A 26,676-nucleotide genomic window follows, 5' to 3' on the forward strand; every position below is an offset into this window, starting at 1 on the left:
TCTGCTGGGATTTTCCCCCATACAGTCATCCCCTGGAGTTACAGAAAATGGTTTAAAATATGTGAAAAATACCCAGTCACCAAAAGTTCTTTGTGTGAAAATACATCAGAAGAGGATGGGCAATCTTTGAAGAGGACGGGCTACAGCAGAAGATCACACTGGGCAGCTAAGAACAGGAAACTGATTTTAGTTGTCTGAGAAGACGGGGAAAAAACATTGCTTAGGGGATATTTTCTTAGCACACGTTGGACCCGTATTTCCAAGTGAGCACCATTTAAACAACATAGCCTACCGGAGTATTGTTGTTGACCATGTCCATACCTTTAGAATGAACCCCTATGGCTGCTTCCAGCTGAACACATTATGCCTCCAGTTACAAAGCTCCAGTTATGTCAAACTGCTTTAGTAAACATAAAAATGAGATCACAGATACTCTGGGGAAAAAAGCCCTCCACAGCCACTGGATCCCAGTCAAAAGACTACCTTGGGCATAGGCTGGAACAGGAGATTCACATTAAATCTGCATCAAATATGAGATGCTTTCGTGCCAGTATGGACTAAAATCTCTGTGGAATGTTTCCAGCACCTTACTCTGAAAGTCAAATCGGGTCCAACCCAGAACTAGCAAGATGTACCTAAGTGTTTGTTCAGATTTCCACATCAAAGGGGTAACACCAAGACAAATGGAGACATTAAAATGATATCAATTGGCAATATATGAGGGCATGCAGCTTTTAAAAACATGTAGTAAATCTTAATCAAGCTTGTGCTGATAATATAGCTCCTAACACTCTCCTTACTGGTATGTGTCTGACAGGAAAACAGCCAGAAGTCTGTCTCATTCTGGCCATCTCTGCAGGAACTGACCCTTGATGTTAACTGCACCAAGAGGAAGCCAATCCAGCACAGCAAGTTAGTATTTGTAGTTATACATACTTTATGAATTTTAGAATTTTTACTTGTCAACACAAATTCACAATTTTACAGAATATTTCTCACAGATGAAATATCGGAATTATAAGCTGAAATTTCAAGACTGTCCAGCCTTCAGCAGGTAGTTATATGAACACACAGAAGCTACCTCAACCATCCCATAATACAGTTATCCAGCCAGATTACTACTGGGGTTATAACAATCACCTTACACTTCTTTAAAGTACCCAGCACTTAACCAAGTGTGCAGAAGTTCCACTCAGCTGTTTTCACAATTTTCCTCCACTCATTCAAGTGTGCAGGGAATTGCACATAACGTAACTCTTTATTTGTTTTCATCAGCCCTTTCGGTAAAAGTTCTCAATATACTGTAAGAGCTCCAATGCTTTGGAAACAGAAACTGCTGTGTAGTTAAATGAACAGCTGTCCTAATGAATCCGAATCTGAAATCTGAAAACAAAAGCTCGTGTCACGGATCGCATCGTTTAAATGTAAACGTTGGTGCAGCGTGCTCGACACCGATGCGCACAAGCATCCTGCATTTTCCCCAAATCTGCTGTCAGCAACCACCGCAAAATATTTACACGTAAACCCAGTGTGTTTTGTACTTGAATGCATGTGGGAGCATCGACACACACTCGCCGACAGAAAACAACCCACATCCACCTCATATACGTAAACCACAGACACGGGCATGCAAACCCACACACACGTAGTAACTAAGCCTGAGAAATTCTTAGTTTGCTTTTGAATGTGGAAAAAACTTGTTGCAGATCTCAGGTCAGCAGGTGAAGGGTGAGGCTACAATCCGAGCAAATATTTGTGCAGGAACGTGTAAGACAGTTCAATACCAGCGTGTGTCCTCCTCAGACTTGGACACAGTTCTGCTCTCCGTCCAGATTAAACAATAAATCTCAAAGTGGCTTTGTTGCTTTTCTCCTGTTTATTGTTGTACCAGTTCAGCAGTGAAACATAGTCGAGACATTGGAGCACATGGTTACTTAGCCGGCTCTCAATAAATAGACCTTTTAAATATGACAGATTGTATTACAGCAGAAAAATATAAACCTGAAAATGTCGAGCACACAGAACAAGATGCTTCATACAAAGATCCCACTCTCTTCCCCCCCGTCTCTCTGACAGCTCAGCTGATTGTTGTTACAAAATAAATGTGTCATGCTTCTGAGGCAGAGCGCCGTGTGCCGTATTTGAACTCAATGCTAATGCCAAAAGTAGTTTTCTTTTCATTTCTTCAGAGTTTGTGTGCACTCATACTGACAAAGGAAGTAGGCAGCTTTACATAAAGGAAGAAAAAAAAAACACAAATCCAAGTGACAGAAAATAAATACACTTGCTTTGTTTTTGAAAAAACAAAATATTTACATGGTATTGTACATAGAAGAAAAATACAGATTCACCCTCCCTCGCTCAGTAAAAGTATAAACTACAATAATTAGAATAATTACTGAAATAAACAAAAGATTGTTGGGTGTGAATGAATATACATTACAATCACTGTTTTAAATGCATCGTATACACAGTAGAAAGCACAAACATGAGTGTGTGTGTTTATCTGTTCATCTGAGGATGACAGAGTCTCTTCCAAAAAAAAAAAAAAAGCACATAGTATATTTTGTAACCAACTCTCAACATGTTTAAATTACAGCAAGGGGGAAGCCCTTTTTTTCCCAAGAGTGTGTGCGTACGCATGTGTCCATGCGAGGATGGTGATGGTCTAGTGGCAGCCACAAGCTCTGACCACCATGTTGCGGTATTTCTTGAGAATGACGTTCGAGCTGTCGTCGAAGTAGAGCACAGAGATGGCATTGAGCTGCGTGGGGGCGCAGCAGGGTTTAGGAACTGTCTCTGGGTTAATGAAATGAACCTGGGAAGAGGAGGAGGAAAAGAAGTTGTGAAGAAGAAGAAGAAAAAAAAGGTATTTGCGTGGATACTGCTGAAAATGATGCCCTTTTTGGATAATTAAACACAGTTGTTCCAACAGTGGCTACATTGTCTTGACATTTGATGAGATGATTAGACTCTTAACATGACTGCTGCATTTTTTCCCCTCGTTCTATGGTTACTCACAAGTGTTTGCACAATGGCATGGTTTGTGGCGTTCATGTAGGAGTTCAACGGGAAGGCACACTCTCCCTCGCAATAGTATGCTGCATATCCTTCTGGAGCAATGATCCAGTCCTGAGAGTGGAGGAGAAATTCAGGTTTGTTTGGCTATACTGTTTTGATATGTCGGATATTTTCATCCTTTGTTTCTATAAAAGGCATACAGGAGTTTAATGTGTTTTCTGTTACCCTTCAGTATTGTCGTCATATGGCCTAATTATGCCATATCTTGTACTATGTGTTGGGAGAACACAAATAAAGCAGTAACTTCATCTAACAAAGGTATTTCTGGGCTTTTATTGTGTCACTGATCAAGATTCTGGGATAGGAGCAGCAAACAGCAGTGTCTGGTTTAGGTTTCTGTTGGGCCAAGCAATTCTGGCGACCGAAGAAAGAGGAATGGTTTCCGTACCTGCCACCCCAAGTCTCTGAAACTGACGTAGAGCTCATGCTTCTTGCATGCCTGCTTCTGATCAGTACTGCTGTTTTCTATAGAACAGGAAGAAAAATAGAGAGAGTTTATACTTCAGCACAAGTGCTTTTATCCTTCTCAGCTAGACGAGTAACTATTTTCTGTCGTCAGACCCCAATTAGGCAGCAATGATAAAGAACAGACCTAAACACACCACCATGTTCTCATGCAAAACATCAACACTTGTACAACGACTAAAAGAAACCACCTCCATCTAGAGCAGCAGTTTGGTTAATTGACTTAAATGAATGGGCTATGCTGCACAGAGGTCACTGTGCCGGGCTTTGAGTTTCCACTGGATGAAGCAGATGTGCACGCAGAGTAGCCGAGCCACATTTTCACAACTCTTGACTTTATTTATTCTCTCTCCCCTTTCTCCCGCTTATTTCAACATGTGTTTTTTTTCCTTTTTACTCGGTCCATGTGTTGAAAAGAATAGTCTGTTTTCGATCAAATGCTATCTCTAGTTCCTGAAAGCGGTTCACATTGGAAATGATGAGCGACTGGTTCTCATCATCTAGTTAAAGACCACTGCTATTCAGAGTTCTAAACAGGCCCATTTAGCCCATGTGTCGTGGCCCGGGTTGCCCCACAGCAAGCTGCAGATGTGTTCTTCCATAAAAGCCCGTGCTGCCTTACCTCCATGCAGGGAACTTGGCCCCAAGTACTCTGTAATGCTTGTGTAAATAAACAAAGACAGCAGAGGCATATTTGAAGCTCAGGCATTACAGTCTAATGTTTCAGTGCTTCACATAAACACAGCCCTCTCACACCTTCAAAACAAAGGCCTTGAATATTCATCGCAGGAATCACATCCATTAAAGGGAAGTACTTTTGCATTTCGGTACATGCGTGTGCTTGTGTGTGTGTGTTAGCGCCTCAATGAGCATGCTGCATGAGTTGGCCCTTTTATTATGAAACTGTAGAGTACCAGTTATTTATTTCCCATTCCATGAATTCTTCACTAAGGATACAAAAGACAAATGGATCCGGGGGTTATCCCAACACACCAGAGTAAATCATAGCTGAATGTTTATAAAACACAAACACATTCTGTGTTTACCTGCAACATTGGCCACTCTAAGCGCCTCTTGGCTTTTTGCCCCTTTCGAGCGGTTGGGGTTACGCTGTTTGCCCCCTCCTGTAGCTGAGCGGATGCTTCGCAGGTGCACCTCAGTGGCTTTGAAGAAGGCCACCATGAAGGGCTGTTTATTCTGAGGCCCACTGCGACCAACCAGGCCTGCCGTACGAGGACTGATACTCTCTCCTGTAGGGGGTGACAGAGAGGACAGTGCAACAGGTGTTCAGACAGATCAGTGTGCAAACAAGAAAAGCTGAATTTAAATGAATATGTCCCTGCTTAGTGTGGCTGTTTTTAAGTTTTTATTTTGCATACAAACTGCTCTTACTGAAACCACTTTCGCTGCATTTGGTTTTACACATGTGACTTTCTTCTCTGAATTCCTCTCCCTTCTCCACCTCTGAAATAGCAAGAACAAACGCAGCGCTGAACATCAAAGCCTCCCTCCTTGTGTTTGCGTGGGTGTGTTTGTGCTTGCGGGTGTACAAGCACTCCAGTAGTGTCTATCTGGTTCCCGCATGGAAGAATGTGTGTCTGATCACTGTTCAGTGGTAAATCAAGGTTTCTGGTCGCTGCTGGCGACGAGAAGTCGCAGGAACCTGTCTGTACACGCTCATCCATAACCCCTTCATACCTGATCCAACACACAAACACACACTCATAGATATAGCCTCACCAGCACACCCACTGCACGCCTCGAAGGCTACATAGTGTCTGTTTTCCTCGCCTAACATGTAACATCCTGCCGTCCTTTGATGGATGATATTCTCAAACACTCCCTGCTGACTGTTTGTTGATAAAGTTTTTCGCTGACAAACATTTAAGGCTCTCGATGACAAACTCCTGCTGAGATGTTATCCTTTGGTTAGCACACTGTATTTTCCGCATGTCTGCTAATGATGCTGAGGGTATGGCGGATGATAGTGGTGATGAATGATGAGAAGCAGGGTTTGATTTATCTTTCCACGCACAAGGAAGAAATCATCTGACTGTAACCTTTACAGCGATGATGGAGGCCTTTGTCTGTTGCAATACAATGCCGACCTTCATTTGAGTTCAACATCTAACGTTAATCATCTGCACAGTACTGTGATTCATGCTGTTTATTCACGCAAGCTTGTTATTTTGTAACGTTTACCCTTAAATATAGCTGAAACTCTGTTGCATTAGAAGCCTGTATTCTGAAGACATTTTAAGGTGCACCCTCTTCTGCTGTAGTAGTTCATCTGCTTCAAGGTTTGATGTGTTTATGTGTTCAGAGCTGTTCTTCTGCATACTTTGGTTATATTGAGCTGTTATTTACTGTTACCTCTGACATCTGACATAAAAAAGGTATTTTCTCATTCTCTGTAAACTGTAGAGGTGGTTGTGCGGAAAATTCCAGCAGCTCAAAGGTTTCTGAAACACTCACAGCAGCCTGTCTGGCACAAATGACGTGCCATTTTCAAAGTCACTTAAATCACCTTACTTCTCCCTTCTGATACTTGATTTGAATTTCCATTGACCCATGGAAATTCTGATACATGCCTAAATGCACTGAGTTGCTGCCATGTGGTTGGCTAAGTAGACACTGGCATTAATGACCAAATAAATGAAAAAAGTGAACATACATCTTACCCTTGCAAATCTTACAGTTTGCATATACAGAGTCTAGTATCTTTTATATTTTTTTATTGGCTAGCCTCTGTACCTTTGTTCATGTACTTTTCTGTTGCAATTTGTGAATAACAGCTATTAATTTCTGTGGAAAACACATTACACAAGTACACTAGCTCAGTTACCTGGCACATACCCATCAGACAGTAAATATAGTTACAATCAAAATATTTTTTCCTGCCCATTTGTTTTTTTATGGGCACACCCGTGGACCGAATCTCTTTCTTTGTGTTAAATCAGTGACCCTTGAACTCATTTTTCTTTCTAGAAAATTAAAACAGATAAACTATTCTTTCCGAACTGTGCTTTTTCACTCCATTTTATGGTGACTGATAATGATTCATGCCACAGTTCATACTATTGGCAGTTTTTTGTTCTTCCTCAGTCACCTCAGGACTTTACAGTAAAACTCTGAGTTGAGATTCTGACTCAGGAAAACTTAATTCATGACATCCTGTGAACGTCTTGAAAAAACCCTTCGACTGCTGTGTAGTTTCTCAGTCATAGCCAAGCACTGAAGTCTCCTTACCAGTAATGACTGGGTCAGTATGACACAAAAGTTCAATATTAGCTCTTTGCGCAATTTCGAGTTTCACAGTGAACAGAACAGGACTTCCGGGGAATGATCCAAATGTACCAGGAGCACTGGAAGCAGTCCACAAGTGCACAAGGAAAAAGCTGCCAAATTTAAAGCTGGACAGGTTTTTGCTCTTTATGGGCCAAGTCACTAAACATTTTGATCACACTCTGTGTATTTCTGTGACATTCATTGCCCTGACCATTTGTGCTCTCCAGAGCCAGCTGTAGACCCAAATTTCTGCCAGGGTTCAGGACCCAGTGGTTACTGGTGGCTGTTACATCAAACACCAACCAGCCCTCCTCCGCTGCCCAGATCACTCTCGAGTCCAGCAGAAATAGGTCTGACTCCCTGAAAGGGACAAGAAAACTCATTTAAAATTAGGTGTTGACTTGCACTATTTTTTTTTTAAAGGTAGAGACAAGGTGACAGCATGTGCAGCTAAGTGACCAAAGCAGAGCTGTTGAGGGGAGAGAGGGAGTGTGACAGAGTCAACCAAAGAGAGATGAAGCAAGACAGAGAGTAAGGCAAGGGAGGCGGGGAGGGCTCCAGCTGGTGAGGCCCAGGGGAACACTTCATTTTCTTAATTGACAATAATGGCTTTATAAACGACGGGTCCTTTCATACACTACACACGGTCCATCATTGGCTGGAATTTTGTGGGAGAGCCAAAAAGCCAAAGAGAGAAAGGGAGCAAAAAGTACAGCTGTGAGAGAGGACAAGAATGTGTGAAAAGAGAAACAGTGCATATCCAAGTCGGTATCCCAGTGCATATCCTATTGTTCAGCAGTAAACTCTGACCCTTTCTGCCCTTTCACCATTGGAGACTAAAATCCCTTGTTCTTCATATGGCCATTCATGTATCCCGACCTATTTTCTGACTGGGAAGATAGTGTGTCACAGAGCTCTGGTTCATTCATGTACCTGGGCCTGTCTTTGGCAAAGGGATAAATGACGGTGTTGTTCCCTTTGGATAATAGAAACCTTTAGGAGGGGCTGAAGATAGCTGGATATGGGCCATTCCAGGGTTACATGTATAACTACTGGTAGGTGTATCAAAGCCTTCAAGATAAGTTGTTAAAACTTTAATTCATTTATAAATTTTAGGTCATTTTACATGTCTCAATAGAAAAAGCATAGATCTATGACATAAAATTATTGATGACTAGACTTCTTTGAATTTATTGAATTTGTTTTCAGGTTCTGGGCCCACCCCTCTGTTAAGCTGTTACTTACTGGGACATTTGTATAAGACAGGGGAATAGTGCTTGCTATTTGTATTTTTTTTCCAGATCAGTCAAAGTGTTTGCTACAGGAAACATACATTACAACAAAAGGAAGCATTTCTTACTGATAAATGACTTCAGACTAATAAAAAGAAAAGAAAAGGTGAGGCAAGGAAACAAGAATATACTAGCATGTAGGGAGAAGAAGCTTATAAATCTACAACCGGCAGGTTAGTAAGTGAGGTGTGGTCCAGCCCCTGAAACTGTCTTTTCAGCATCCAACTAATCTTTTGAAACACATAACCACGAACCAATGCTCACCTGTCTGAGTGTTCCTCCAACACCTGGTAGATGCTGATACGGAAGGTCTCATTATCATACCGTTCATGGATGAAGTCTTTATATATACGGAATTCGGCAGCAGTGACTGCCTCACCCTCAGGGATCCGTGATAGATCAAATTTGAACTCTCGATGATGCCGCCGCACCGGTAGGAATTCTTTATCGTGCTCCACTGCAAAACATAAACATAAAAAAAACAAACATGAAAAATGTATCTTTTAAGAGGCTCTATGTATTCAAAGAATGTTTCCCATTCACATGAGTTATGTTGCATTCTCCCCTTTAGCAGTGATACTAAATTTTTACAGGCAGACACAAAGAGCTAATGTGACTTTTTTATGAAACTTAAAAGCTTTTCGTGTGGTATTGAGTTGCATCTTCCAGGGAAACAAAACATATGCTTGCAGAGTAGGAAGACAACAAATGTCTTTTACGCTCAGACTTTCTACAATTCATTTTTCCTAAACCATCCATCATCCTCAGTTATTAGCGAGGAGATGACATAGCTTGTCAGACTCTGGGTCAGCCCCAAATTAAACACATCTATAGCTATTCAATACACATGTTGGCTTATGATTGAAACATTCATGAGAACTAGCACTAAAAGCAATGCATCTGGCACACACCGAGCCGTGATAGAGAGATGCGGGCGGACTCTGACAGCTTTATGAGCCTCTTTCTTCCCCCTCTCTTCCCTTCATAGCCCCAGAGAGTCATCCAGTCTGCCCTTCATCTGGTTCTCATGAGTTGGAGCTTGATGTTCGGTGTACCCCTTCCCCACCCCTTGTTCTCTCTCATCCTCACATCCCAGCTTTCCAACCCCTCCTGTACCTCCCTGACCTTGCTCATCTCATGTCCCAGCAGGAAATCCCAGGGGTCAGTGCCTTTCTTATCTCATCATCTCCTGAGGCACCCGCCACTTTTGTCTTTATTAGCTGATAGACAGGTTCCCCACCCATATAAGTATGCATGCATATACACACAAATATAAAATATGCACTCAAATGTACAAAAAGAAATCAAAGGAAATAAATATACATTATTGAGTCAGGCTCAAGTGATATTGAAACTTTAAAAAAAAAAATTCTTTTGCTTGTGTTTAATTTAAATGAAAGAGGAGGGTCACAGGAAATGTCAGTGGATCGGCATAGTTATAGGATTTGTCCTCATCTGTCGAGATATAAAATGGGATTGTGGGTGAAATGACACTTTCTTCTGATGACTTATGTGTTAGATAAATTTCCAACAGCTCATATGTGTTGTTATAGGCTTCAACAGACCCCCTTTAAGTACATTACTTCATTACATTTTGGAGAAATTGATTTGTAGAACGCAGGTATCCCCTTGGTCAGTCACCTATAGTTAACAAAAGTTCAAATATAGGGTTAGGATTAAGTTTCTCACAAGAACTTTAGGCAGCTATTCCAGCCAACAAAGCAGAAAGGTGGTATTCAGAATACAGTTACTTTGTTGAAATAAAGGGATTACACAGCGGTCTTTTCCTGTTTCATATGTTAGGCTATGCTCTCTCTATTTTTGGTAATTCCACACTGGTGGAAACCCAAACAAAACACGCAATAAGAGGCTCAAATGCCCGTGTCTCAATCTCCCGTCTCATAATGACGTGAAGAAATGTTTTTAAAAATGATTTAACATGAAGGCAATAGGGAGAGTGTTACAGGCATCGCCCTAAAAAATGTAGCCTTATGGGCAGTGTAGTCCATGCTGCAGGGAGAATCGACTGCCATACCCGTTATGTGTCTGTGAGCAAGGGAGGGAGAAAAAGGAGAAAAGTACGAGTTGTCACCAACCAGAAACGGGAGCTGGAAGCATGTAAATATAATAATAACCACTGCAGCCAAGAAGAGTGCCTGACAAGTCCAGTTGTATGTAAGCTATTAAGACTCGACTGTACACCGTGTTCGTGTTTTCCTTCGAAACAATAAGTTCTGTTGGAGCAGCCTTTCAGCGCCTCTCTCTGTCTCTCGCTAGCAAAGTTGACCCACACAACAAAGTAAAGCTAGTTTTCGGCTATGAGCCCGACACGGAACCCGACGTATTAGTCAGAGGTCCATTTACCTTGGTTCGGAGCCACGGACTTGTTTTATATACGCGCGGAATAGTTTTCTATATGAGATCGCTGCAAAAAAGTGCAGGCTTACCTAATGTCCACCTGACTGTTACTCATTTTATATTAAGATTTAAACATCCAGTTGGTATTGGTATGGCGAGTAACCCTCAATAAATCACACAGCAATAGTACATTCATGTAGTTGTAAAAAGCATGACAATATTAAGTAATCCAAAGTATTCAGAATACGTTACTCTCATTGAGTAACGTAACGGAATACGTTATAAAATACATTTGGGGGCATGTATTCTGTAATCTGTAGTGGAATACATTTTAAAAGTAACCTTCCCAACACTGTAGATAGATAGATAGCTAATATAAGTACAAGGATCTCTTTCCTACATCCCCTTTCATTTCTATCTTTATTAAACCCTGTTGCTGAAGGACAACGTACAATGGCAGCACTGTGAGATGATTCGGTATAAGAAAGGATCTAATTACTCTTCAGTGAGGGGCAGCTTTAGGCTCCCATTGTTCTCCATCTATGGGCACACACTGAACTGGTTTCAAAAGCTGTACAGCTTTTTAAATTCAAGGTTTTTTGGATTTCACCACATGCTTTTATCAATTCAACACCAGTGGATCTAAGCAGTGCCACTTGTTTATTATCTCTTCTCATCAGAGCCTTCATTGAGCTCCCACCCTGAAGTCAAACATTACAACATTATACTGTGTTTTGACAATACATGCATGCATACAAGCTTACTTATACCTCTCCACCTGCAGGTCACCTCAAGCTCAGACTCTACTGCATACTGGATAACAGCACGGTGATGGCTCGTTTTGGCCTCTGACCACTTAAAGCAAAGTCTGTCTGTTTGGGGCCTTTGTTGCATGCATATGCTGTAAAAGAATTTAAAATTTATGATCATTTGAGGTTCAAAGACTCCTAGGTAACTCTAAAGAAGTGTGAAAAAGAAATATATATTCTCCTTCATATTCCTACATCACTATCATGTGTCATCTTCCAGGACCTTCTAGGACACATCCCCACACAACAGGACATGCCCACAATATTATGAGGAATGCAACAAGTAAGGACTACCACTTTAATGTTATTATTCCAGGAAACAATTACTTCTTGTTACTAATTTACCCTGGTACCTTCTCACACAATTTTAGAGCCTGCCTATTCTTCTACTGTCCCAGGGAACCCTCCCTCCTCTGTTGCCCAGTGCAGGTGCAGTCCCTCTGGGGAGAAAGCCAGACCTGTTCTTGAGCCCCCCCTGAGCAGCCGCCCCGCCCCTTTACTGTAAAAGCTCTTTATCTTTGCTTATGAGAGCAGTTGGATGCTGCTGCTGTAAAACTCCCACACTAAATATTTTCCTCTCACATCAAATGTCCACTCTTCAGTGCTGGTATTTGTGTAATTTGTGTAAAAAAATATAACGCAGTGTACAGTGTGCAGCTAAGGCCTCTGCCATAATTCTTCCGTTTTCTCTCTTTTAATTCTCTCCAAAGGAAGCAGTCGTCAGATGAGGGGACAAGGCACAGCTAAAGCCAAGTGAGTGCATTTATGACTTCCTCTGGGAGGAAGTGAGTAGCCTTCACCCCACCTGTGTCGCAAAAACACACACCACAAACATGGCAAACACACCCTCTGATGCCATGTGAACCCTTCATTCAGAGTTTTCAACGTCCAAATCAGTCAGAGTCCTTAACACGGACACACACACACACACACACACACACACGAACAGAAAAATAGTCCATTGCACACGCACAACTATCACAAAGTATTGCCTGTGAAGTGAACAGTCTTGTGCGTCACAGCACGGTAACACAATCATTATGGGTTTTTGTAATCCATAATTAGAGATGCAACAACACACAAATGCAAAGAGGCAAACACACACACACAAGCGCACAAGCACTTACTCTTACACAGCGAGCTGCTTTTATTATTTGGTCTTAAGACGTCTGATTGCTTTTTCTAAAAACGCTGATGATGCATGGTTATCCCATATTATTTAACAAGAAACAAGAGCAGGCCACACACGTGCACAGCAGCACACATCACAGATATCAGAGGGACAGTGAGTCCTCCATCCTCTCAGTTTACCATGCACCTGGCAGCCAGAAGGTTTTTCATGAACACTGTATTAGCATCTTAGCCCGTGCTAAGCCAAAATCGCAATTCTTTCTCAAGAGAAGAATCAAATGTAAAAAAGGATCATTCTGTTATGTTATTTCAGCACTTTGTATAAAGCCACGGCTTTAATGTCACATACACCTTTCTGTTTGCATAAATAAATCAAACTGAAATAGTCCCCAGAAAGTGCACTTACTCACTAATTTACTTGTGTTAGACTAACATTTGAGTAAATTGCTGCTCTGTGAAATCATAGGGCTCGAGGACTTTTATCCATTAGAAAAAAGGATTTAAAAAAGCCCACTCACATTTAAAACCTACATATTTAATAACAGCAAAAACAGACACGACCACTGTTGATTTACACTTCAATAAATTTTTTTAACCATAAAATAATAATTTCAAAATGAGTAACTGGCACATTAACACATGTCAAAGAGAGTGACTCCCCTTTTCATTTCCACTGGCCTCAAATGCATTACGTAACTTTGCCTGATTGAACACAATTTTTCGACAAGAAGCATGCTGCTTAATGCTCAAAGGCACTATGTCACAAACCACCAAATATGAGCTTTGTGACAGCTTGAAGAAGACCAAAGAGGACGCTGACCAAGAATTCTAAGCCGGGGGGGGGAGTCTTGTGCAAGAGGCAGGACAAGAGTAAATCTTTGACTTTCTTTAAGTCTGAATAGTGAGAGCTTAGCACTGATGTCAACCTGGCACTCATGCAACTGAATTAGGAAGTAATATTAACTGGCTTACTAAGAGTATTTATTGACCATTAAAAATGGGTAACCCACATATGTCCATTAATAAGTCAAAGATTAATACACAAAAGCTACTTTTCAACACAAATAAAGAGTTTAGCCTTGTCTGATTGTTGGTAGGATTACTCAAATATAATAAATACATTTGCATGGAATTTGTTTTGCCAAAGATTTAGCAGTGATTGAATTTCATTCAGATCCTTTTTTTGTTTGTTTGTTTTGTTCTTTGCAAAACAGGACATGTTGCATCATATTTCAACAAATAGTACATATGAAACTGAAGAAAATGTGGGAAATACCGTCTTGTTTTTGTTCTCAAGAAAGTATTATAAGCTAATCTGGATCCAGATACATCTCTGGATCCGGGGACCAATCTCATGCATGATGTGGACGGAGTTTTCAGCCTGGGTGCAAATATGTACTCTCAGACCTCTCTTGTTATTATCACATTATGGAGATGAACAGTATTACACAGGTCTAGAGTGTATGTTGTCCTTCCTTCTCTGTACTTGTGTCCCATTCTTTATGCTTATATATGAATAGCTGGGTTCTTCTCTTGCTTTTGTGGGAACTAAACCCGATAGATCACGGGACATATAAGCAGCAGCAGTAATATTCTAAGTCACAAGGGAGGCTGTAGCAAAAACATCTACAAAGTGAATAAATACCAGCCAATGAAAAATTATATTAATTTTTAAGTGTTCTAGTGCTGCTAATCAGCACCAGATGTGATACATCTCACTAAACAGATGTGAAAAGAACTAAACGAACAGATTTTTCTCTCATCGTGGAGATGGAGAAGTACCACACAGACCTGCACTTGCATGTACATATTCCTCTGTGTTGCCTCGATGACTTGATATGGCACCACCTGGCCCTGCACCATTCATGCCCCTCTGTCTGTTCCCATAGGAGCTGCCACAGTTCCTTCTCCACATATTGTGTGTTAAGAGCAAGATAATGGAGACCAGAGAAGGGAATGAATGACTAACTGGTGAATTAGTTTAGACATATAAGAGGCTCTGGCTTGCAGACAACACTGTGTCACACACTTGTGCGCTCAGAAGCAGTTGTGTCACGCTATAGTCACACCAGAGGCACGCAGCTCTAGTTTTATAGCTAGCAGCCAAGTCAGGTAATAGCAAGTGAAGAACTCTAATATTTCTTTTTTAAATACACACTCATATCTCACATTCATTCCCTCCCCACCCTTCTCTCTATTGCTCCTTGCATTCCTCTTCACAGTGGGCTGCCCGTGGTGCTGAGGCTAATACAGATGTTTCCCGCTGTCTGCAGGCCAAAGCAGCTGTGCAGAGAAACTTTATCTTTTCGGCGTCCAACAAGTCCCCTTAACTAAACCTCCACCATTACATCTGGCCCAGTTTTTAGTATGTCCTACACACAGGGCCATATGATACCAAATTTCCCTGTCTATTCTCCTGAATCAACAGTATTGATTATCACCACTGGCCTCCTAGTATTAATGAACTTGTTGTTTTATGGTCCCAGAGGTGCTGCGTGGTATTTAGTCTCCAAACTCCTACTCTGCCCCTCATCTCCAGAGGTTTAGGCCTCCTGTGCTCCCAGACATAAAACATTTCAACACTTTCTCAAGTTCTTTTGTATGTTTTTCTACTCCCCATCTCTCTTTCACACACATCCACACACTTTCTCTGAATGCAAACCATAGCATTCCCTTCCTCTTCCCTTAATTTCTCCATGCTTTTCTATTAAACACAGCAGAGAGAAGCAGAGAGATTTCCACCTTTCATCTATTCTTGAGTTGCTGAATTTGTTTGCCGCTGTCTTTCTTTATTACAGCTTCTTCCCCAGCTGTGTTTGAGGAGGCTTCTCACATGGGGGCCAGAATAAAGTCTGGCCTACAAAGTATGCGTTGAAGGCCAGTCTTTCCTGTTTGCATGCAGCCTGTCCTTGACACTGTGACTGTAACACATCTTTCTTCCTCCTCTAGATTTATGTAATCGCTTCTGTGTACACTCCCAGTGAATGAAAAAGCACATGCATATTTATCTACTTTCATGTGTACAAGTGTGGAGAGCAACGTATGCTCACTTTCCTGCTCAGAAGGAATGTTTCTGGAGCTAATTAGTGTTATTGAGTGCACGTTTTATTGCCTTCTGCTGGACAGGGAGTGAGCAGAAGCAAAGGAATGTAATAGCTAGTACAGATAGCCTGGCCTTCCTCTCAGGTAATTTCTCTTAATGTACTCCACAATTTGATGTATTGCACCAAGGTCTAGTGTGTAAATAAATACCACAAATGGAGACAATTTATATCTTTTCTCATAAGCTTCCAACAGCTTCACAGAGTACACAGCTGACAAGATCAAGGAAGATTATGTTTTTTCCCCCAATGTCTTATCTAAGAAATTCACCTGTTGAACCCAGGAGTCTGAAATGATATCTGGATGTACATAACAGAACCTCTGTGCATTTGGCCAGGCTAAGGCACTCGCTGAGAGAGATGATGAAACAATCTGCGGGTGGGACGATGTGGCGAGTGGTCAAAAAGCCCAGATGTACTAAGCAGCGGGCGTTCTAGCTCTGCCTCAATGATAGACGGACCTCCTTCATTGCCAGGAATGCTGCACTCATTTTAGTGTTTCTAATAATTTTACTCTCCTTCCTTGCATACTCTCCTTCTTTTGTCCATATGTGGCTCTAATTCTGCAGTAACTGAAATAATTTGCTTTTTGGCTAAAACCCCAATATGCATATTTAAATGCAAAAACCTGATTCACTGAATAAAAAATATTTACACACATTTTCCTACTTTTCTATCGTCTGGGTTACTTTGGCCTTGCCTTATCAGTGCGCAGCAGCATCTGCACTCCCCTGCACTTCCATGACAGCAGGTACCAAACAGTGAAGCTGAGAGGGCAGATGGGGCGAGAGCAAAGTCAAAGATCCTGGGACCAATAGCTCTGTCGATGCAAAAACAAATGCACCGCTCTTTGCATGGCACTGACGCACTGACAGGGCAGAGGGGAGAGAAAGAGAGAGAAGGAATGAAATGAAAGAAGAAACATGAGGATAAAGGTGGATCGCAAATAGATGCCACACATTTCATTCCTTATTGTCTTTCCTTGTGTGAACATCTTGTGCTTGTGAATTTTCATGTTGGAGCCGTGACGGGAGTGCGTACTCAAACACTATTTTAGAGCCACCTACCCTGCCCAGTCACCAGCTGCATTGTGTAATGTGTGTTAGTTCTCCTAGCGGAAGATTGCGTTAGCGGAAACCCATAATACTGACCAGATTCCTCACCAGGCTCCGACAGCCAAATCAAAGCTTGTAAAAGCCAAGCAACAACTGTACGCAAGTGGTTTTATGATAAGTGCTGAAACATTGTGCCTGTGAAGCATGGAACATGAACTGGCTGTCACAGGTTTCTATTTCTTCAGGCAAGCAGCTGAGTTTCCCTTGAGTTTCCTCACAGCTATTTTATTTATTTCAAGAAGGAATGGGCTGTGATTCCACCACATAAACAACAAGCTGATAAAAACAGGGTGTCAATGTGGCCATCACACGTGCGTAAGACACTGCACTGTGATGCAGGAGACAATTTTAAGAAGTTTCTCCTCTTGCCAACATGAGTATTGTATGTGAATTTTCCTGAGGTCTATAATAAGGGGTGGCTTGGCTGGATGAGGAGGGTGTGGCTCCTGTGGTCACAAAATTAGAGAACATAAAAACAGGGGGATGAGGGGAAGAGTGGGTAAGTGGGGGAAACTGAATGGCTGCAATTCCACATCTCTGAGTTGTTTTATCCTATAGTTAATCCCTACAGTTTATCCCTGTCTTCCAGCACATTATATCAAAATAAAGACTGCTGTAGATTTAGGATGTGGCTGCTTTATAGTCACAGTCACCTTTCAATAATATCGAATTGCCTTTGACAAGGGAGCTGATGCAAGTGGCAGGTTCTTCAGATTCACTCCTTAGTTAATGAGTATTTGAAAAATGAACTGTGATTTGATGTAGTGAGCAACATAAAAAGATTTCAGTTAACCTCTATCATACATCATACAGAAAAAAAATCTCAATATAGGGTATTTCAAAGATAAACTGAAGGAATCTTTTTTTTAAACTGGATTTGTTTGCTGTCTCATCTGTATTTTGATAAAAAGATCAATATTACACCATGGCAGAGCTAAATTAGCTTTGTACAAAGATTTGAAGCACAGGGCAGCATCTAGCCTGGCTACATCAAAATCTAACTACAAGCATCTCTGAAGTTCACCAGCTGTTTTATTCATACAAAAACAGAAATGTAAAAATGACAGCTTTAGGGTTTTAAGGAGGAGTTGTGTCAGATAGAGGATGACAGTATACAGTAAGCTACTGGAGCAATGAAAAAATAGCTTGGCAAATAAACCTCGGCAAAATGTTGCTTTTACACTTCACTGTTTTCATTATTTAAACAAACAGGGTGTAATTAGTGCAAGTCTCAGCTGCCCTGCTGCTTCATGTTTCACAGCGAGCTATTGATCTTTTTACCCAACAGCCCACTACAAAGTGATAAAGCGTGTTCACTGAACAGCCAAATTATTGCTTTAAAACAAAACCATCTGCATGGCTCTATACCAGCAGAAGCAAGTGAGACTGACTGTACCAAGAAAGCCCCAAAAATTTTATTCTGGTGGAATTGGGTCACAACGTTTTCAGTGAGAGAACTCTTTCGTCACTCATCCAAGTGACTTCTTCGGCCTCTTTGGAGACTGACTTTATCACTTTGTAGTGCTTCGGCTTTTTGGGATTGTCTTACCTGGATGATTGAGCATGCATCAAGATACCGAGAAAGTCTTTACAGTCAGTGTTTCTTTGAGGTTCTCACATATTCTGTATAAATCTCTGATTCGTGATGCCCAGTGAAGCATGAGGTAGAACCCAGAAGTAAGGTTTATGGGTGCAGAGGGCAAACATGTTTTATGGCTGCAGTGAGAGAAAGAGGTCAGCAAAGCTGCTGTTAGTATAATCTCAAACCTCTCCATGGCCTTCAAGCAAAAGACGTCTGGTTTGACCACAAGTCTTAAATGTAAAGACTCTTCTTCCTGTGGTTACTGTTTCTTCTTGTGCACAGGCTCAAAGGCATGTGTTCGTGACCGTGCACACACTCCTGCTGTGGCAAGTTAATGATCGTTAAGTGTGAGTAAGTTATAGCATGAAACTTTGCTGACCCTTTCCCAGAGAGCCAGTGCTGTCAGACCCTACAGCAGTATAAATGCATCACGCAGGCATGATGTCATCAGTAGCTGCCAGTGGGCAGGATGTTTCCTAACGTGGTAATCGCCCTACTGTGGATAGTCACTCTGTACCCAAGAGATCAAACTCTCTTTGCTCTTTATAGGATAAACATCTTGAGCAAGCTACACTTCCCTTGCACTCCACTTTTCATCACCAGTCTCCTTTTAGCATACGGAAAGTATGACTTACTTGTTCCCGGTTCTGTGTTTAAAACACTGTTAGAGTGAGAGCAACCGAAAAATAAAGAAAAAGACAGATCATTACAGGGCATCAGTCAATTTGTATAATTTAGTGCAGTGTTCCAGTCTTGTTTGTTCAGCCCCTTTTGACTGACTACGCATATCTGGTTTTAGGTACCAGGTGTGTTATTAGAGTTAATGAGCTCTATGGGGATCTAAAGGAGGTGCAAATAGTGGTAGTTAACTCTAGGGAGAGTGAGATACCCCCTGCAGAGTAGCGGAAGCGCACAAACCAGGACTCAGGGGTGTGAGGGTGCAGAACAGACACTTGGGCTAATGCGAGCCGTCAGATCTGTCCGCTGCCGCTCCGAAGCCTGAGGTGTCGCAGAAGTGTCTCAGATCCACAGGACCGGCATGAGAGAGCAAGAGAAGGTAGAGGAAAACAAAATGCGATCAGAGAAAGGGAGGCCCTACAGACAGATACAAAAAAGGGTTATAGGAACTTTTACCGCAACTTCAACTGTAAAATGGTAACAGCGCCATCTGTGGCTTCAAGTAGTAATTAAAGGATTATGGCCCGTTAATAGTGTGGAGCTCAAGGGTATCGGTACATAACCTATTAAATGTGAAACAAAAAAACTTTTTCAGTGAATAAAAACCACAAAATTTACTGTGAACAGCAAGAGGGGACTAAGTAATAATATTGTTCTTTAGCTTAAACCAAGCTTACTTCAACAAACAAAATTTTTTTAAACAAACTGCCAATTCTACAGTGTTGGACCTTACACTGCCAGCTGAAAACATCCCACAGACGAAGAAGTTGACAACTTTGCAAACACTGCCACAATTAATAAGAATTATCTGTAAAGCCACAGTTTGATAGGGCGTTCAGGCCTTTGTGGTTATCTAAAAACTTTAAAGGGATATAACTTGAGAACAACAAAATGTGAATTTGTAACTTTGATTACCCTCTTCAGTTGGACTTAATAGGCTTGAAGCTGGGTGCCACAGGCAGGGTAGGACATTCAGGAACTAAAATCAGACATGCCAGAACTTTAAGAATTGCTGGCAATTAGAAAAACAAAGGATAAAATTGGTCTTAACTTGGAGTAATAACATGACACTACCATATCATAGCCTTACGAACTTGCTTAATGTAGCTTCCACTAAATGATTGCCTTAGTGTAGCACTGTGATTGACTCACAGCCCCATAAGAATACATTAATCCGTGATTGCATGAGAACAGGAAAAATAAGGACGCTGTGACTAACACACCTCATGAAAACATCTTGCAGTAACAGACTATGCCCTCACCTCCCTCTTCACACACACACACACGTACGCACACACACAGCACAGGTGACGATGTTGCTTCTCTTTAAGTCATCCAGGATGCAAATAGCAGACAGCCAAGTCATGGCCCTTTCCTGTGGTTGGGAATGTGTAAATAGGCATTTCAGGTAAAATTCATTATTGTTACTTAGCTATGACAGCAGTGTGAGTGTGCTAATTTTCTGGTGTGCTACATGTACATGTGCGGCACACACCCAGGACCTGGGTGAGCTGCGCTCCATGCAGCAGTATGCATTCTGAATGCATGCTGTAAGTCATTTACACAGCTGGCCTTTTAAACTGAAGTGACTCAGAGAGAGGACTTCCCTGGCCTGAGGTCTGTCCCAAAGCCCACACCCACCCTAGCTGGCTGCATTGGTCTCTGCATATGCTCAAACAAGCTGACAACAAAGTGTATCAGCTCTGTTGAGTGGCAATCAGTAAGGAAGAGCGAGAGCTAGAACAATTATTTTGCATTCTACATAATATGGACTATTCTAGTGGCTCAGGGATCTTTGATTTTGATGGCAATCCTAAAATCAGATCCATTTTCACATATTTGACCTTAAATTTAAATGCAAACAGTGCATGAAAACAGACCTTTCAGGAAGCAGCGCCCAGGGTACAAAGTCTGACTAATGTACCTTGGCTCAGTAGCTATGGAGACATGCAGTTTTGAGGGACAATTTTTAAATAAAAGCTACACTCATTTTGCTCTCAGACAACCTAAATAAGAAAACAAAAACCACAACGAGCAAATGTGGAAAGGAAGGAATTTGGAGAGGAAATAGTCAATCCATTTGAAAGCCATCACTTTCTTCTTGGTGAATTCCCTCTCCCTCCCTCTCGTGTAAAGGGTAACGAAATTGCATATTATCTGCTGTTTTGAATAAAGCCACCAGGATGTCTATTTGATGGTATCACGTGAGAGTACGGAACCAGCCTAACAATAGACCCTACTGATAGATCTAACACATGGCAGATTAAATCACGAATGCGCTGTTTATATCCAAATGAGTGTCATTTGAGGGAACACTAAATATGTGCTGTGAGGAAGACTCAACCTGAGCAGATGCCATTAGTGATTACATTAGCCACAAGATTTCAAGAGGGCAGTGTGACTTTGTTTTTGTTAACATAGGAAATAAAAAAGTTCTCCCTAGCTGATGTAAGCCATCTTGCAAAGGTTTTTTGCTAAAAAGATGTTTGCAAAATAGACAGACCAACTTTATCACGCTGCCAAAGGCTCCCTTCTCCCTCCTTTCTTGCCATCTTAGTGCTGTCTTGGCCCTTGACTTTGCGAGGCCCTTGACTTGTGTCTTGAGTCTCTGTGGTCAGATCCATCTGTGTCACAGCCTGTCAAAAATAGTCACAATGCAGCAGCTCCCACAGTAATTACACAGTGCAGTGGAGGAGCCAGTGTCACCTCCCTCTCTCTTGCCAAGACACTCCAACAATGAGCTTTCCAGGATTGAATGTAAATGTCTCCCTGCTTGCAGAAAGTCAAGAAAAAAAATCTATTGGCTGACAAAAACCGTAACCACGCGTATGCCTACTACAGATTTGATTTATTTCTATGTCTGTCTGGTACCAGATTGATATGTAAAAGCTACTCTTCTGGAACCTAAATGGAGCTGTTGCTGTGACTACATAATTTGTTAAGTAAATTGAATTATAATGATGCTTTTATCAATCCATAAATCTGATACCACATGCTAATGTTTTGATTATTTACACCTAACAACCTCTGACTGTTGCTGGCAGCAATAAAAAGTCAATAAACATATTTGATTAGATAAGCACATTGGGCCAGAAAACAACTTTCAACAAAGCAGTTTTATTGATGTGAAGTATGTCCTATGCGATTGTTATTCACTTTGTGAACAACTGAATCTAATTAAACCACACTGTGACTACACTAACATCACTGGCTGGCATTATTTGTGATGTGAGGGATGTCTCCAGATTAGAGTTAAGGGAGGACCCAGTGCACTTTGAACTCATTCTGCTGTTGACTTACTCATTCTTTAGATAACACATGGCTGACAAGTTAGCTGCTGGCTGGTCCATCATCCACAGAACAGCACCTGAACATTAGCTGGTTGCACAGCTGTTTAACAGAGAAGGACACTGGAATGTGCCACTCCTGGTATTAGCTAGATAACTGCAGTATGTAAACGTGGTTATTGTGCTGGTCTCCTTTGTGTGGACACAGGTGTACCATCAGAAAAATACTTGTGCTGTTTCTTTACGTGAAGCGCTGTAAGAAGATAAAATACCACCACAGTCATTCTGCTCTTCCACCTTTGACACTTACATATCATATGACTAAAAGCCTGATTTGTCCCAAAAACAATGTGTAAGATGTATCAAGCAGAGTGCAATATTAAAAGTGCTAAATCTCCTTGTGGTTAGCGTCTGAAGAACACCGACGCGAATTAACATGTGAAACTTCTCAACACTTATAATCGTCAAGCCAAAGATATGTGTCCTTAAAAAAGCTTTTTTTTCAAAGTCCTTGCTATGTGTTTGATAATTAATAGATAAAGACAGCCATACTAGTACTACATTTTAATAATCAAATAAAAGACCTGGGTTATTATGACGCGCATAACAACGATTACATTGATAATATTTCAACATGTTTATTATTCTCCACCGTCTTGTTTTTCTGGAAGGGGATTTATATAAAACTGAATTTGATGGGCGACTTAAGAAAATAAAGTGCCTACCTAAATTCACAAAGCTCATGACCATGTCTGCATCGTTTAAGAAGTTGTTGTCTTGCAGGCTGGCTATCGGTGGACCTTGTGTGGTGAAGACGGGTTTGTAAGGATAGGAGTATCTGTCCTCGTCTCCGTCTGTAGACATGGCGTTGTATAAGTCCAGCATGAACATCGGGGCAGCATTGTGTTTTCCATGGAGGTGGGGTCGCGGCCGGTGCGGCAGCCCCAAGATCGACAGGATCTCCCGCTGCATCTCTCTGCGCTCCTGGCTCTTCAGCCGACGGTGGATGAAACTGGAGTGAAACTCGTTGTCCAACGTAAAGTTCGTAAAGGCAGTGTTTGCCAGGACGCAGTAGCTCCAAACCAAGAGCAAAACGGGAGCACGCTTATCCAAAATCTGTGCCATAATGCTCGCAGTGCGTAATTGCGCCCAATTCGGATCACTGAAACTCTAAAAAAAAAAAAAAAAATGGTTAGTAAACTTTTAGCAGCAGGCACTCTGTGTTTAATATCCAAAATCAGTTACGGTCCCTCATGTTGAGGGACGTGCTGCCGAGTGAAACATCAACTTCACTTCAAAGTCCTTTTATTGACTGCTTTCCTGGACGCGTGGACCTCATGCGCAACCTGTGGTCAAGCTCTACCAGCTGTAGTGCAGCCTGCAACTGCAGAGAGGAGGCTGCAAGCAGACAGGTTTCACTAGGAGAGACGAGAACAAGTTTTGAGGAGGCGCTGTTTGCAAAGAGGAGTATAGGGGGAGAGAGAGAGAGAGAGAGAGGGAGGGAGAGAGAGAGCGAGAGAGAGAATGTTGTGGTTGCCTTATTGAGCAGAGCTAGCCCGGCTTTGTTGCCAGTAGGAGAACGCCTTGAGGCTACATGTGCAAATAAGAAAAGGATTAGGACTGGATTTGTATTATGACGCTTCAGTTTATTATACACCACATTTCGTCAATGCTTTCCACATTTCCTAGTACCTGTAGGCTCGTGATAATTCACTAACGACTGATGTTAAAACAGCCACAACAGACCGTTCATGGTGAGTGTACATATGGAAGACTGATTTCATATCAGAGAGTTCTTATTTGACTTTGCAAGTAAGTACTTCAGTACTGTAGGAGAGGTCGCAACATGTAGTTGCAGTCCTGCCATTACAATAGTTAATTGGCTGATCCGCAGGTGCACTCTCTGAATGCCTTGGGTCATGTGGCTCTGAGACTCTAAAGCCTGTTGTCTTTTGATGTCAAAGAGGCTGTACTGCAGCCCCACAACTGCCATTTCACGCTGCATTTCTGAAGATATCCTAGTTTTCCATCCCCAAAGCTAGAGCAGGAAGTTTGTGACAAAAGCAGCAGTGCACAGGGCTCAGACTGCAAAGGAGGGGTGCAGATGTTCGGCAGCTGCTTCATTCCTCCATCTGCCCCCCTGGCACCAGCACCTCTTAAACACCACACTTTAATACCTGACCCTCATGTGCGCTTTGCTCTCACTGACACAGGCGGAGGGACTTCAGATGGCCGAGAATGACTGCTTTATCTAGAGAGTACTCACTGCACAGAAAGAGGAGTTTCAAAGGGTCTTCAGGCTACAGCTTGCCAGGTGATTTTTATGACAATAAAATTAGACTTCAATGGCACAGCAAGAGAGGCTGCCAGACAGCTTAAGCTATGATTGCAAACAGAGGAAAGGGAGGAAAGGAGGTAGAGCATGTCTTGGGGTCTTAGCTCACCTTCCTGCCCATTTAATGTGGTTGTTCTTGTCTTCAAAGGCGTTCCACTGCTCTTTTTTCCAATGACAATTCAACATTGCTTAAAGCATTAAAGCTTACATAGCCTGCCCCTACTCATTTTGTATATCTAATACTCTATTTGCTTTTAACTCGCCTTTCAGTAGTATGTAACATATAAACATTTCTATCCGGTGCCTCAGATAGAATCAGCTAATGGCTGCAGGTGTTTACATTACAGCAGTTTCCGACAGAGGACTTGAAAGGTTCTGGGTTATAGCTCTTTCTCACTTTCTTTTGACTTTCTCATTGTCTCATTCTCATGCCCTTTCTGTAAGTCTGGTGAGGTCAGATGCCCCCAGTGCTCTTCAAACAACCCCCAGCCCTCAGTTCAGTTTGTGCCCAGAGAAGGGCTGACAATCCTGGACAGGACAATAAGAACAGACCCCCCTTTGTTTCGGCCTCCATGAGTCTGGTGACAGTCCCAGTAAACAGTGGGCACAAGCAGAGGCCAGGCAGGGTAAGCTGCACTAAGGGGCCTTTGACAAGGGGGACTAGTAGAAAAGTAGAACAAACAGTGTTTGAATATCCTGTCAGTAATGCACACACACACACACACATACAAACTTCCAAAAGAATAGCCACAACTTGTCTCAAGTGTGTCCCACTAAATTGAATATTTAGGCTAAAATACACAAGCCAGACAAATGGTGAGACACTCCGTTTGGGCCTGTAAAATAAAATGTTAAAAATAAATGAATAAAAAAAACTTACACAGATTATTTCTGCTTAGCTGCTGAAAAACGTAGTCACGTAGACATGCAGTGTACCCGAGTAAGTCTTTTCAGGAAGAAAACTCTGCTGAGTTGAACAGATGTGCAGCCATGATGACAAGGCTTATTCTATTAGAGCTCATAATGGTAAACTCAAAAGGTCTTTTCTTTTAAAACCCAGCATTTGGCCTGGAGCATTTTGACTGCACACACATGCGCTCTTTCCATTATGATCTTAGGGGATCTGAGCAAATAAACACCTCCCCACTACACTCCAACAGGTTGGAGCATGATGCAAAGCTCCAAAGAAGACCACACAGCGGTGCAGTGAAATATACCTGGAAATGCTTTCACATCCAGGTAACACTTCAAAATATTGTGCTTCTTTCTTTTTACTTCTTTTTAGCTATGACAAGAGTTGATGCTCTTTCTGTCTGCCCGGTTAACTCTGCTTAGGAGCTCAAAGCATGCGGTCAGAGGTCAGATTAATATTTATTTCATGTGTTGCCTCAGAGAGCAGCAGGCAGTAGTCCTTTGAAGACCCGTGCATGCAGTGAGGTGAATGAGGTTTGGTGGAAGAGGGGCGGGGCGGGTCTGACCAAGTAGACCAACAGACGATACAGTAAAACTTTTTTTCAAGGTAAACTGACCTTCAAATAAAGAAGTGTAGGGCTGGGGTGCCAGGACACAAGAGGGCGGAGGCACATTTTTTGCTCATGCCCCCTCCCTCTTCTGCTGGTCTTGTCCTCCTTCGTCTATGTTTTTGGCGTAACCCCACTGTGTGCGCTGTACAAACCGACGGCCTGTTAAAACAGCCTAACCAGGTGGAGCTGAGCTATTGCAAATGTTCCCCTTCTGGTGTCTCACACTTCCAGGGGCCTCATGAACATATGAGACACAGCTGTGAGACAGGCAGAAGAAAAGAGGGGGGTGGGTATATGAAACAGCTTCAAACTAGTTCACATTGTAAAGCTCAACAACCAAAGAACCAAAACTCAATGTTTAACAACTAAACGTAATGTTTTGCCGGGTACAATAATCATGAAAAAGGACGGCGATAAAAATTCAAGAGGGCTTTTATTAGACTTGAGCAATAACAAATAGGTTACATATACTATGGAACTGGCAATTGCAACCCAACCCTTATGTCGTTCTTTAAAAATGAGCTTCATGATACTGTGACACGTCCAAATGATCTGCAGATATTTTCCACTGAGGAATATGTGATTATCTTATTTGAAATAGTGCACCTTGCAGCTCTCCTCTCCATCACTC

At 41.9% G+C, this 26,676-nt stretch overlaps 1 protein-coding gene across 1 annotated transcript; it reads right to left on the minus strand.

Moving 5' to 3' along the window:
- Positions 1–1,857: 1,857 nt before the first annotated feature.
- Positions 1,858–23,485, minus strand: bmp7b (bone morphogenetic protein 7b). The gene is made up of 7 exons (XM_085145619.1): positions 22,913–23,485; positions 8,391–8,583; positions 7,046–7,194; positions 4,593–4,796; positions 3,470–3,546; positions 3,022–3,132; positions 1,858–2,818 (listed from the first exon to the last, which is right to left on the minus strand). Exons 1-7 carry the CDS (start codon positions 23,310–23,312, stop codon positions 2,669–2,671), a joined length of 1,284 nt encoding a protein of 427 aa, XP_085001745.1. The 5' UTR covers positions 23,313–23,485; the 3' UTR covers positions 1,858–2,668.
- Between the last annotated feature and the right edge of the window lie 3,191 nt (positions 23,486–26,676).

This window comes from Neolamprologus multifasciatus, chromosome 20, assembly GCF_963576455.1.
Source record: "Neolamprologus multifasciatus chromosome 20, fNeoMul1.2, whole genome shotgun sequence".
Taxonomy (NCBI): Eukaryota; Metazoa; Chordata; class Actinopteri; order Cichliformes; family Cichlidae; genus Neolamprologus; species Neolamprologus multifasciatus.